General features: G+C 47.1%; 1 protein-coding gene across 1 annotated transcript; it reads left to right on the top strand.

Annotated features, from left to right (window-relative positions):
* Positions 1-856: 856 nt before the first annotated feature.
* LOC142587058 (sulfotransferase ssu-1-like) lies at positions 857-12,576 on the top strand. Its single transcript, XM_075697944.1, has 2 exons — positions 857-1,060; positions 11,658-12,576. The coding sequence occupies exons 1-2, from the start codon at positions 866-868 to the stop codon at positions 12,384-12,386; spliced, it is 924 nt and encodes a 307-aa protein (XP_075554059.1). The 5' UTR covers positions 857-865; the 3' UTR covers positions 12,387-12,576.
* Positions 12,577-13,474: the final 898 nt, after the last annotated feature.

Genomic DNA, 13,474 nt, shown 5'->3' with positions numbered 1-13,474 from the left:
ATAAATGAGGCAGGGATCCTAAAGAGAATGCCATCTGATCTGCTACCCTATGCAGAGCGAAAGAAACAGAGAGAAACAAGAAAAAGAGGGAGATAATTGTTGAATCATTTAGGGTGCGTCAACGGCTCCACTCACTCAAATGCGCTCTAAATAGGCAGAGTACTTTCGAAAAAAGCAGAAAAAGTGCTCTAACTGCCTTTTGGGCTCTGACGATCACTGGGGACGGGGTTGCAGTAATGTCTGTGCAAGGGCGCAAGGATGGGAGACGCATGCAAGTAAAAAAAAAAAGGCGCCAGTACTGTGCCCTCCTTCGTATTACAGTGTAGGCGAGAATCAGTGACAATTCGCCTAGCTTAGAATTGTATATAAAAAAAGAGACGACATTGAAAGGATACTTGTAGGGTAAGTATTGAAAAAAGAATTTCCAGCAGACTCTGGCTACGGCAGAAGAAAACGTGAAATACCTATTGTAAACAATATTAACGAAGACAAGGACGGTTTCCTCTGGGCCACTACCCTGTGTTCTAATATATTTAATCATTTGTGCGGACATTTTCCTTTCTCGTAACGAGTGTGAGACAGCAGACCGGCATTTTGGGCGCTTTTCAAATGAGAATGCTCAAGTTCATTGAGCCCCATATAAAATTTCACGAGCAGTTAAAATACTCAAGGCATGGCTGCGACATTTTGCAAGATATTTAGATAAAATAGTAAACCTTGCTCTTTCCTACTAAATTATCTTTGAGCTTTAATGTTCTTGCGCTTTGTAGTAAAGTAGGATGACGAGGACACTATTTCTCCAGAATTTTCTGTGCAGTTGTCGGAGCTTCAGCGCTAACTTTTCTGAACGCAGGATTTTTCTTCAATGGCTTCTGACCACGTCTACCGAGATGTTTGTGGACTGCATATGAGCTACAGATTCCAGGAACCAGTCGTGAAAGAAGCACTCACATACAAGCCCAAGCCTGATGATGTCTTTGTCGTGTCATTTCCAAAGTCCGGGAGTACATGGATGCGGTATATTGTCTATGCCATTTACCACGACGGCTCCAAACCCGAGGTTTGTGATTGACCTAGCACTAAACTTATGTGGCGAGACAATCATGCATGCTAATGCATTGTGAGCAGTGACATGGCCAGAAAGTGTTGGCACTTGTTGATTACTAGTGATTACTTGTTTTAGCAACGAAAATATCTAGTTTAAAAGCCAGATCTTTCAAATTACTGGGATTTTTTTCAGGAAACTCTTAAGTCGATATTTCTGCACCTCACTGTATTTTTCATTCTGAGGACGCTTCCATTTTTATAGCGCAGCTCTTAAGCGCTCGTTCCTGCAGAGATCGTCGGCGGCATTGGCGGTGTAATCGAGAGAACGAGCACAGCGAAAGCTGAAAGAAAGAACGAGAAGCGGGAGATAATTACGCGAGCCGCGGATGGCGGAGACCAGTGAGAATGGCCCCTTCAGTGACGTGCGCGCGAGAAACTGGTGCCATGCGGACCCACGCGACAACCCGATGCGTACACATATCTGGTCTCAACTACCCGCCGTCAGTGGCTATGGTGGTAGGCTGCTGAGCACAAGGTCGGGGGATCGAATCCCGGCCACAGCGGCCGCATTTCGATGGGGGCGAAATGCGAAAACACCCGTGTACTGAGATTTAGGAGCACGTTAAGGAACCCCAGGTGGCCGAAATTTCAGGAGTCCTCCACTACGGCGTGCCTCATAATCAGAAAGTGGTATTGGCACGTAAAACTCTATAATTTAATTTTTTTATCTGGTCTCAGCTGGACCGCTCGTCTCGTGCTACCATCTGCTCGTGTCAGCTCTCGCTCGGGCTATTTGGTTTGCTTCGTATGGTCTCGTTCGCACTTGTTTCGATTGTTATGGTTTGCGATTGTTTTGTAATCTCGTTGTTTGCGCGACCCGAATTGTGTAGTACTTTCTAGAAGCCACGTGGCACCAGCAATGACACTGGAGCGTTCGACGAGTCATGTATAGAAGCCGCCGCGTTTGACCCGCAGATCAGTTTTCGACGACCGCCGACTCTGCTACATGTCGCTCTTAAATTCCTTTCCTCAATATATTTCGAACTGAAAACACGTATAGAGCTGCGCTAAAATTCTGCGTTAGGGAATATCGTAATTGTCAAGAATTTTCTTGCTTTCCGGGAGTCTCTAGAAGTGTTTACGATGGCCGCACCAAGAGTTCGCACATGCTATGCCATATCTGCGCTATGCCATGACTACTTGAGCAGGAACAAGCGAGGAAAAAAATGTAGCACAATTTCAATCACTGCAGTAGATTCCTTGCGTAGACGACAGTCCCTAACGAGAGAATTCTCATCGTCCATGTACCGAAATAAAAAATCCAGGCCAGAAATAAGCTCAAAATTATTATTATAGGGCGCATGTTGGAAATGCGAAATTGAAGCCGAACTGTTCTGCAGTCTCGTGTGTTTTGCAAAGTGCATTTAGCTAGCGTCCCATTAGCAATATTAATTTCTAATATGAGCTGAAAATATATTGGCTTTATAGTTAACGTCACGCTCACCTGCGTGATGCGCACTTTGGAGAAGTTTATAGCTGGAACGGAATGTATTTTGAGGCCACAGTTTGATACCGGATATGTCGGAAATGGTTCTCCATTTAAGTTATGTGCTGGGAAAAACAACTTGACTATTTCTCGGCTTCAATATTAAGTTTCAGCATGTCCCAAATAAAAGTTAATACATCATTAGTAAAGATTTTTTGCTGCATGAACGTTTCAAATTGTCGTGGAAGTAATTGCCGCCAATTTCACGGAAGTGCCCGTCAAGGCGGAACAATGAAGTATAGAAGCTAAACAAACAAATGTAAAAAACAAGCGGTATACAGTCGAGTGTCCTTCTAGAGTCATGTTTTATTGAATCCTTGGTTATGACCTAACATTTACGAGTCGTATCATAAATATTCATCTGACACGATAAACAGAAAAACAAGAGTACGTAATCATTATGTTCACCAAGTGGTCTGGCTGATCATCCTTAGCGTAAAAGTGTGCCATCTCGCAGCGACCACCGGGGATAACAGAAAGATTTAGCCCGAACATCTTGCAGTTTATTTATTAGCTTGTTACCGGCGCTGTGAATGGCATGTCATAAATCCAGCAAAACAGGTCGTGACATGCTATGACCCTTGGTACAACTACGATGCCTTCAAAAATTTTCACCCCGCGTCACTGGTCTCACTGAAGTAAAATGGTAAAATGACTCCGGGTTAACCATTGTGTCGCTACAAACGCTTTAAACCAGCAGTTGGGTTTAATATTGCAAGCTAATCCAGTGTTAACTTAATGTGCTCTTTGTTTCAACTCTGTGTCACAGGATGTCACTACCAGCATTGTGGCCGCCAGTGATGCTTTAGCAGACGGTGTTTCCCGTAATGACCACGGACGTTTGTGAAATATTTCCTGAAGCATTGGGTTGCAAAGCGGATGCAAACAGTAGCTCATTAGCAGCTGAGTTAAGCCTGAGATGATTAGTTTATTGATGAGAACACACACACACACACACACACACATATATATATATATATATATATATATATATATATATATATATATATATATATATATATATATATATATATATATATATATATGTGTGTGTGTGTGTGGGGGGGGGGGGGGTATTGTGCAGCTGCAACGATTCCAATTCTATGAGTCACATCCCTGCTTTTTCTCACCGATGCTCTAGTCGTGTCAGGCTTGCCTACCTTATATACATAATATATTATTATCACACACACACACACATAGATATATATATTGTTACAAGCACGGGGTAAAGGGGTTTATTTAGGCGTGCGAGAGCAGGAACGGCAGGCTACGAACAACAGGAATGGCCGCTGCAAAGTCTTCGTTTTTCTCTTCTCTTCTCTTCTAGATCCCCACGTCCCTTTTACACGCTTGGACGTAACATACCTCCCCTCGCAGACAAAGCACACTGGGCGAGTCAACTAGCTTGTCGTGGCGTGCATGATTTCAACCGTGCGACATGCGCGACTGGTGTCCTAGCAGAACGTCTACCAGTGTTCGTGAGGCGCGCGAGAGTATAGTTCACTTCGCTGACTTTGTCGATTAAATATGCGGTCCATCGTAGTTTGCCAGGAGCTTTTGGCACAAACCGCGCTTCCATGCGGGAGTCCAAAGCCAAACGAGATCACCAGGGTGATATGTAACAGGCCGATGTCGTGCCTCGTAGCGGGCTTTGGAGTTTTCTTGTGATGCTAAAGTCCGCAGACGCGCAAGTCTCCAAGCCTTTTCAGCGAGGCATAGCGTATCGGCGACCATAGGATTGTCGTGGTGGTAAAAAGGGAGGACAGTGTCGAGCGTATACCGGGGCGGCCGAGCATATAGAAGGTAGAACGGGCTGTAGCCGGTTGTCTCGTGCTTGGCGGTGTTATAGGCGTAAGTATTAAACGGTGGAGCTTCATCCCAATTCTTGTAATCGGACGCAGCATACATGGAAAGCATATTGGTGATTGTTCGATTAGTGCGCTCAGTGAGGCCGTTCGTTTGCGGAAGATACGGCACCGAGTGCCTGAGGTGCGATTTACACAAACGCACATGCTCTTCGACAATATCCGCCATGAATTGGCGTCCTCGGTCGCTTATGATAACACCAGGTGGTCCATGTCGCAGAACAATAGCGTGAAGTAAGAAGAGCGACACTTTGGTGGCGGTGGCTGATGGTATAGCCGCCGTCTCGCAATTGCGCGGGAAATAGTCGGCGCAGACAATTATCCAGCGGTTCCCCTTAGATGACTTTGGAAAGGGGCCTAACAGATCAATTACAACTTGCCGAAAGGGTGAGCTGGGAGGCGGCACAGGTCGAAGGAGACCAGATGGGGCAGTGGTTGGGCGTTTCCGACGTTGACGCTGTATGCAGCTGGCGGCATACAACTCAGCCGAATGTCGCCTCCGGGGCCAGTAAAAGCGTTCTTGAATGCGATAACGGGTGCGCACAGTGCCTAAGTGACCAGAGGTAGGGTCATCGTGCATAGCCTGAAGGATTGCTGGCAGGAGACGCTCCGGCACCACTAAAAGGAAACGCGCACCCGTGCTTGAGTAGTTCCTTTTGTACAGGAGCCAGTCCCGTAGACAGTAGCTGCTTGTTGCACTTGAATGGGCACAAGTGAAGAGTGGCTCCAATTTGGTGTCTGTCCGTTGTTCTGCTTTGAACGCATCGATATCAGGAAAAGCGGATGTCGCAGAAGCGACGAGATGATCGAAATCGTCTGCGTCGCAGTCCGTCGTGGTAAGCGGCACACGAGAAAGGCAGTCTGCGTCAGCATGTTTTCGGCCGCTCATGTAGGAAACAGTGAAGTTATATTCCTGCAACCTCAAAGCCCAGCGCGCAAGACGACGACAAGGGTCGCGAAGGTTCACGAGCCAGCACAGTGGAATGGTGGTCTGTGACGACTAGGAATGGGCGTCCGTACAAGTACGAGCGAAATCGCTTGCAAAGATTACAGCGAGGCATTCGTGCTCTGTCACCGTGTAATTTCGTTCAGGTTTGCTTAATGAGCGGCTTGCATAAGCAATCACGTGGTGACGGTCGTCATAACGTTGGACCAAGACGGCACCCAGACCGGCGCCACTAGCATCTGTGTGGATTTCTGTCGGCGCAGTAGGATTGAAGTGGCGAAGAATAGGTCGGGAGGTCAGCAGGAACTTAAACTGACGAAATGCAGACTCGCACTCGGATGTCCACTCAAACCAAGCGTCCTTGTGTAGCAGATTTGTCAGAGGAAAAGCGACGTCAGCAAAACCAGAAATAAATCGGCGAAAGTAAGAGCAAAGACCCAGAAAAGTACGAAGTTGCTTCACTGACTGCGGTGCACTGAATGTCTCAACTGCTGCCGTCTTGAGGGGATCAGGACGGATACCGCCTTTGTCAACAAGATGACCCAGCACAAGGGTTTGACGATCAGCAAAGTTACATTTCTTGGAATTCAGAACCAGGCCAGCGTTTTTGATGCAGTCGAGGACAGTATCCAGGTGCGTATTGTGCTCATTGAATGTGTGCCCGAATATAACAACGTCGTCAAGGTAGCACATACAGATGTTCCATTTTAACCCACGCAGAATGGTGTCCATGAACCTTTCAAAGGTTGCTGGAGCGTTGCACAACCGAAATGGCATCACATTGAATTCTAATAATGCATCCGGGGTCGTGAAGGCTGTTTTCTCCTTGTCTGCCGGGTGTATCGGTATTTGCCAATATCCTGAGTGCAGATCCACTGAAGAAAAATAAGAGGCCGAATGAAGGCAATCAAATGCATCATCAATCCGGGGCAGCGGGTAGACATCCTTCTTAGTCACGGCGCTTAATCTTCTATAATCGTCGCAAAATCTCCAGTTACCGTCTTTCTTTCTGACGAGTATGACCGGAGCTGCCCAAGGACTCGAGGACTCTTGTGTTATCCCGTTTTTCATCATGTCACTCACTTGTTCACCGATTATCTTGCGCTCGTTAGGCGACACGCGATAAGGCTTTTGCCTGATCGGGCGCGCAGATCCCGTATCGATAATATGGCGCGTTCGTGACTCAGGAATCGAGAACGCTTTGTCCGGCTGCGCAAAGTCAAACACTGACAGATGCTTAGACATCGTATCCACCAAGGTATGACGCTCCCTTGTGCTGAGCGACTTGTCTATCATAGACAGAAGCTTTTTGTCTGAGACATGGCGAAAGTCAGCAGGTTCACACGGCGAGTCTGTTAGTACGGCTACGGACGAAGACTTGTATTCTGTAAAGTATGCGAGTTTCCAGCCGGTCTGGAAGCAGGACGGGTTCTGCCGAGCAGTTGGCCGTCCATAAGCCAGCACGCCCGTTGCTGATGGATACCACACAATAAGGGACGAAAACGTTCTTCTTCACACAATTTAGATGCATTGGCTCTACCGAGGCATCAAAACTGTGTGGAACTTCACCGCGACATACAACCGGCACGCACACAGAGGTGGACGCAGGCACAACAGTATCTGCAGACACACAAAGTTCACCTTGACTACAAGTCTCCTCTAAGAGCCCGGACGAAACATGGCTATCAACGCAAACTTCCCCCGTGTGACAAGCAATGGTCGCACCACACTGCCGCAAAAAGTCGATGCCCAAAATCACTTCGTGCGTCGATCGGGGAATAACTACAAACTCCGTCGCGAAAACTCCACCAGCCAAGGATACTTCAGCAGTGCACACACTTACACGGCGCAACGACTCGCCGCTCACTCCACAAAACGTTGCAGCCTGGTCCCACGGCATTTAAAACCCAGACTCATTACGGATACAGTTGCCCCGGTATCCACTAAAGCCAATGTAGGAACACCGTCAACAAGTACATGTACTTTGTTCTTAATCATAGCAACTGCAGGGGGCATTTCTGTCGAGCAACCTCACCCCCGTCGGCCGCGCTAGCTAGTTTTCCGGTTGTGAAGGCGAGGTGGAGCGGCGCACTGGCGATGGAGATTGACGTAAACGCGATGCACGAGAAGTTGGCGATGGCGTCAAACTCCTGTCAGATGCCGGCGAGCGGCTCCGAAAGCTTCTCTGCCAGTAATCGTTGCCGGGACGGACGCCAGCTGACCAAGAGGTGGTTGGTGTACGGCTGTTGAGTTGTCCTCATAGTAGGTGTGGTCATTGTTGAAGACACCGATCGACCATTCCACGTTTTTGGGTGACGATTGCAAAACCTCGCTATGTGGCCTGTGACACCGCATTGGAAACACACCGGCAAATGCTGCAAATTTCGATGTTCTTCCAGGTAGTCACGTATGTTGCTGTCGACTGCATAGCCAGCAGGTGGGTCACATTCATCATGGCTATGCACCGGCCGCCGGCAGGCGTGCCTGCGGCGAGGGCGTTGGTCGTAGTCATGATCTTGATAGCTTGTGGTCCCTCTCGTTTGTGGGGCAGACCTGTACTCGACGGTCGCTGAGTGAACCGTGGGTTGCCATGCGGTCGAAAAGGCCGTGTTTCTCATCTCGTGTGGTAACTAATTACCAGTTATGCCGGGTGTGCAATGGTGCATCTCTTCCCGATGGAGCAACTCTTCACGAACAATCTGCCGTATTGTTGATGGAAGGTCAACATACGAGCTCGGGTCTACACTTCCCACCGTTGTGACATTACCCAGGCGACCAAACTTCGGTATTATCCGTCGAATCTTCAGCGTCTCAAAGGTCTTACAGTGGTGAATGACGTTAGACATGGAATCCAAGCTTTCCTTGCCGATCAAAAAATGGTAGACGTCTTTGGCTATTCCTTTCAACAAATGTCGAACCTTGTCATCTTCAGACATTTGAGAGTTGACTATCTTTGGTAGACGTCTTTGGCTATTCCTTTAAACAAATGTCCAACCTTGTCATCTTCAGACATCTGAGAGTTGACTATCTTACACAGTTTCAGCACTTCTTCAATATAAGTCGTACAGGTATCGCCGGGAATCTGAGCTCTTTGCGAAAGCGTCTGTTCAGCGCGTTTCTTTTTTGCGCTAGAGTCTCCAAAACACGCTCCGAGCTCCTCGACGAAAAGCTCCCATGAAGTGAGCGTGTCTTCGTGATTTTCATACCAGGCGAGCGCTGTGTCGGTGAGGGAAAACACAGCATTGGACAACTGTGCGGTCGAGTTCCAACCGTAAGAACGGTTCATCCTTCGGTAGTTCGTGAGCCACTCGTCGACATCTTCTCGTCCGAAAGTGAATGGCACCCGGTGGTATTGCCACGGAGCACCAGGTGCTGGCGTTGAAGCCGCGTCAGATCCTTCGGGAATCTGGCAGGCGTATTCAGGCATGTCAGGTGAGGGTGGCGGAAGTCATATATATATATATATATATATAAATATATATATATATATATATATATATATATAATGTTAATGCTGCACAATCAGAAGCGTGAGGTAACAATGAAGAGAGAAAAGTTCCCAGAGGCAAAGTGCAAATGGTACGGACCTGAATGTTAGACTATAATCATAGTAAAGTAGTAGAACCATAGTCATGAGTTACTCGGCCGCCTTTCAAAAGGTTCACCAATACATTATCATAAGTATCGTCTCTGCATCTAGGATTACTTGGCTTTCGGAGAAACCTCGCACGTTAACGGACATCTCAAAGGCATCTGGTATCCCAATAGTACACAAAGGTTAAAACTGTGCATCAGATTTGGTGGACGAAAACCTGGAGCGGCATTCACAATATATTGTGGATACCACTACGGGTTTATTAGGCTTAAAACGTTCGCCAGAGCAAGCACCAGCCACTCAGGGAAACGTACATAATAATATGTGAAGTGGCTGGCCAATAAGGAAATCCAATTATGAACAAGAAGCCTCGCCAATTTCGGCTCCTGGCGACGATTCAAATGATCAATAGCCAAACCCTACTGCTCCCACCCGCACAGGTGAATTACCTGTCACAAACGTCGTAACTGATACATGAGTTGTGTGCCTGCATTTCATCAATTTGTTTGTCACATTAATGAACAGTGTATGAAAATTAGCGTTGTTGTCTGCGTTACTGTTATTAAAAAGGCTACTATTCCAAATGATGCCGGAAATTGGTGCTACGATGCATATCTGAGGTGCAGACCTTAAAGGTTGATATTAAAACAGTTTGGGTTAATTGCACCTGATAAACATCGAAGCAAACGCAGTCATCCTATGGCTCAGATAACCGATATCTTTGAAGACTGAGGCTCACTGTGCTGAAAGGTCGCCTAAAAACACTCATTTTATTATATAAGAGGAAGCAACGGTCAAGAAACCGCAAACACTCCTGGGGATAATGCAGGCTTGGAAGTATTACATACTGCAAGCATGACTTGTACTGTTTCTCGGGCTTGTTTGAGGACAGTTTTTCTTTAAAGTACAAGTTTACACTCTGTTCGCAAAGTGCATACGCATTCCCTTTTGGTTGACGAAACCTCTGAAGCGCGTAAACTGCTGATTCACCTCATGAAATATGCCACGTAAAGTTCAAGAGCGACAGCCACACGACGCCAACAGAAATTCAGGCTCAGAAATGCATAGGTAAAATCAACTGTCAGAATATTTGAGTACAGAAATAATAGCCGAAAGGTAAACAGATGTGAACGCAAAGACGACTTGCCGTCGGTCCGAACGGAAGGCACATAGTTTGCTTGATGCGCGTTATTTGCTACACACGCATGCGCTACAGCGACACCGGTCTCCACGTCGATTTTCTTCGCTGTCTTGCACGCAGCACATAGCACTAGGTTTGTTAGCCAGCGGCCCTTGGGGAAATGTCGGCGGTTGTGGCGGCTTCCGGCCACGGGAATCACGTACAACGTGAGTTTGCAGAGGCGTGCAATTGGCCAATCACGCCTCGTGCGCTGCCTCACGGAGTCAAGAAACGACGCCTCCTGTGATTGCAACTAACAAACATTGAGGGCCTGTGTTTCTCTTACTCCGCTTGCTAAATATATAGAAATGTATCAGGCCAAGTGCTCTGTTTCAGAGCTACGCAAAGCAAGAAACAGGATTCGTGGTTCCAAGTAATAGGTGTGTAATATACAAAAACAAAAAGAATGGAACGGTACAGACAGCAAAAATGGTCTGACAGCGAAAATCCTATTCGTTCCTCTTGTATTTGTGTCTTCTATGCTTAACCTCTCAACACTATAGTATATTACCGAACAGCCCAGCTTCCACTCTTCTATGAAATACTATTTACATTCAAAACAGACTAAATTAGACGAAGCTTGTTGTAGTTAGCAGATAGATGCAGTTTAACTAAAAACAGTAACAGCCTCATTGCCACAAGCTTTTAGCTGTCTGCATCACTAGGATCAAGGTGGTGCATGATGCTTGTAGTAGGAAGATCGTTGCTGCGAGGTTTAGGCATATAGAATATAGAAAAAAGGATACGCTGGCGGATCTGACGGTGCCACATTCCTGCTTTTCGGTGTTTATAAATACATACACACTTCGTGAATTTTCTCTTGAATAAAGCGAATCCTTTTTTTTTATCTTCCCCGGGTTCATTTGTCTGTCATTTTTTCATCACAGGATGTATTTGTGTTCCTATGTAGACAACTTTGTAGCAGTGGATCACATTGGGGAGCAAAGCCTCATTGCCATAAGCGATGAGGCTGTGGTCGTACAATCTGCTTCTGCTGCTACCCGGCTAAACCAAACAAAGTGCGCGTGATTTAGACTACAAAATTGCGTTCGTTGGGCATGTCCTTCCTTGTTTTTTTTATTTTTGCATGCACCGTCAGAGGTGCCAGGAGCCTTGTTGGAAAGACGCTCGTTAAGTTATTCACAAAATAACGCTGATTTAGTGAAAATGTGTCTGAAGCAATACTTCATATTTCCTCAGCTTAGTGAAATGCAAACTTCATATGTACAGACATAATTGCCCAGGCTTTAAAATTTGCACTTTCAATTTTTTTAACCGACTTAAGGCTCATTTCCCTGGATTGGCCACTGCTGCGTGAGCACGGATACTAAATTTATACAATACTCAACATTTCCGACAACTTGTGCTAAGACAGTCAGCTGGCTGTATTTCTGTGGTGGTAGCTTCGCATAGCAAAAAGAATACGTTTTTTTTCCTTTTTCAAACGTATAACATTCAAATGTCAAAAATTGCAGAATCTTCGAGAATTCCTGCAGAAGTCGCCCTTCCTAGAGGCTCAAGGACTCGAAGCAGTCGAGAACATGCCACGACCTGGTGCAATCAAGACTCATCTGCCTTTCAATCGCATACCTTACTCTCCGCAAGCGAAGTACATATTCGTGGTCCGAAACCCATACGACTGCTGCGTTTCCTTCTACCACCACACGAGAGCGCTTCCGGCGTACCGCTTCACCGATGGATCATTTGAGAAGTTTTTAAGTCTATTTCTAGAAGGAAAAGTAGATTACGGTGACTACTTTGACCACCTACTGTCGTGGTACAATCACGCACGCGACGAGAACGTCCTCCTTGTAACTTACGAGAAACTTAAAGCGGACCCTAGCGCTGGAGTTATCAAGATCGCCGACTTCCTGGGATACAAGTACGGCAACAAACTCCGCAAGCAGCCGGGGGTATTGGGAAGGATCTTGGACACGATAAGCGCGAAAACCATGATGGAATTGAACGGTGAGCTTAGAAGGTACGCCGAAGAGGTGGCCCTTGCGGGCAGGTACAAGCTGCTCAACGATGAAGCGGCTGATTTAATGAAACCGAAGACCGGAGACTTCGTGCGGAAGGCCATCGTTGGCGACTGGAAAAATCACTTCAATGCAGATCAGATAGTGCAAATGAAAGAAAGAATAGCTCTGAAAATCCAGCAAAGCACTGTTATGAGCCTCTGGGAGGACGTCGACCTTCCGTGAAACTGGAAAAGTGTGAAATTTCAAGGCCAGTATGATTACTTTCTTTTACTGGCTCCATGGTATCCTAGGTCAGGCTGTCATTTCGGAGAGCCAGTTAACTTGTGAACCATATTCATGTAGTGACTCTGACATCACTGCTGCATATTTTCAATAAAAAACACAAAAAACGTAAGTACAGCTGCGGAGCAATGCTGTAGGGTACCAAACTTGACTGAATGGTTCGACGCTTTCTTGTGCACGTACATACACACCTGGTAGATATGTGCTATCGGCCAAAGTAGACGGACCATTGCTTAGGTGGCCGGAGCAGCTGCGGGGCCACACCGGGGCGCTGCTATCTCGCTCCGCGCGCTGACGACGAGAGTGCCCCGAGTGACGCCAGACTTCGCCCTCACCTTCGCGCGGAGCCTTGTCTCGCTTGATAAATTTCGGGTGCACCGTTCAATTGCTCTGCTGCTGACAGTCACGACGAAGGGGACCGTACATGGCCGGTAGTCTAGCACACGGCGCTGTCGCGATGGAGCGGGCGGGCGCAGCATAGATTAACATAGTAAACGTAAAGAGTGGACACTCCCATAGGCGCCTGCGGCTGACTTTAGAATCACTGGAAAACATTTCAGAGTAGCGCATTCGTTTTCCCTGCGCCACCGACGCGTTCATTGGCGCAACCGTACCACGTGACTTTGGGGTGCCATATACCTTCCAAGGGCCGAGCGGGCCCGCTGAGTTAGAGCGAAGGTTACCTACGTTTTTTTGTGTTCCGATTGTCGCGCTTGCGTTTGGCTGCAAGGAAATCATGCACGGCTGCTGCGCCTTCGGATGCAGCAACCGAACCTAGTCTGGAAAGACTTTTTTCTCGATTCTGACCGGGGAAAATGACCGAGAGCGTCGTTCTGCGTGGTTACACAGAATCGGCCAGGAGAACTTTAAGCCTACAAAAAACACCCGCGTGTGCGAGGTATAAGTACACCTTGCTTGTGCTTTTCGGTACTGTTTTAGAAGATATTTAAGCCAAGTGCACGCGGTGTTAGCGATGCTACGAAAATAGGAGTTCATTGCAGGGATCGTGCGCGTCTTGCACGCTTGAC

The sequence above is a fragment of the Dermacentor variabilis genome, chromosome 7 (assembly GCF_050947875.1).
Source record: "Dermacentor variabilis isolate Ectoservices chromosome 7, ASM5094787v1, whole genome shotgun sequence".
Classification (NCBI taxonomy): Eukaryota; Metazoa; Arthropoda; class Arachnida; order Ixodida; family Ixodidae; genus Dermacentor; species Dermacentor variabilis.
The sequence above is the reverse complement of the archived record's forward strand: the minus strand, read 5'-3'. Positions and strand labels throughout refer to the sequence as shown.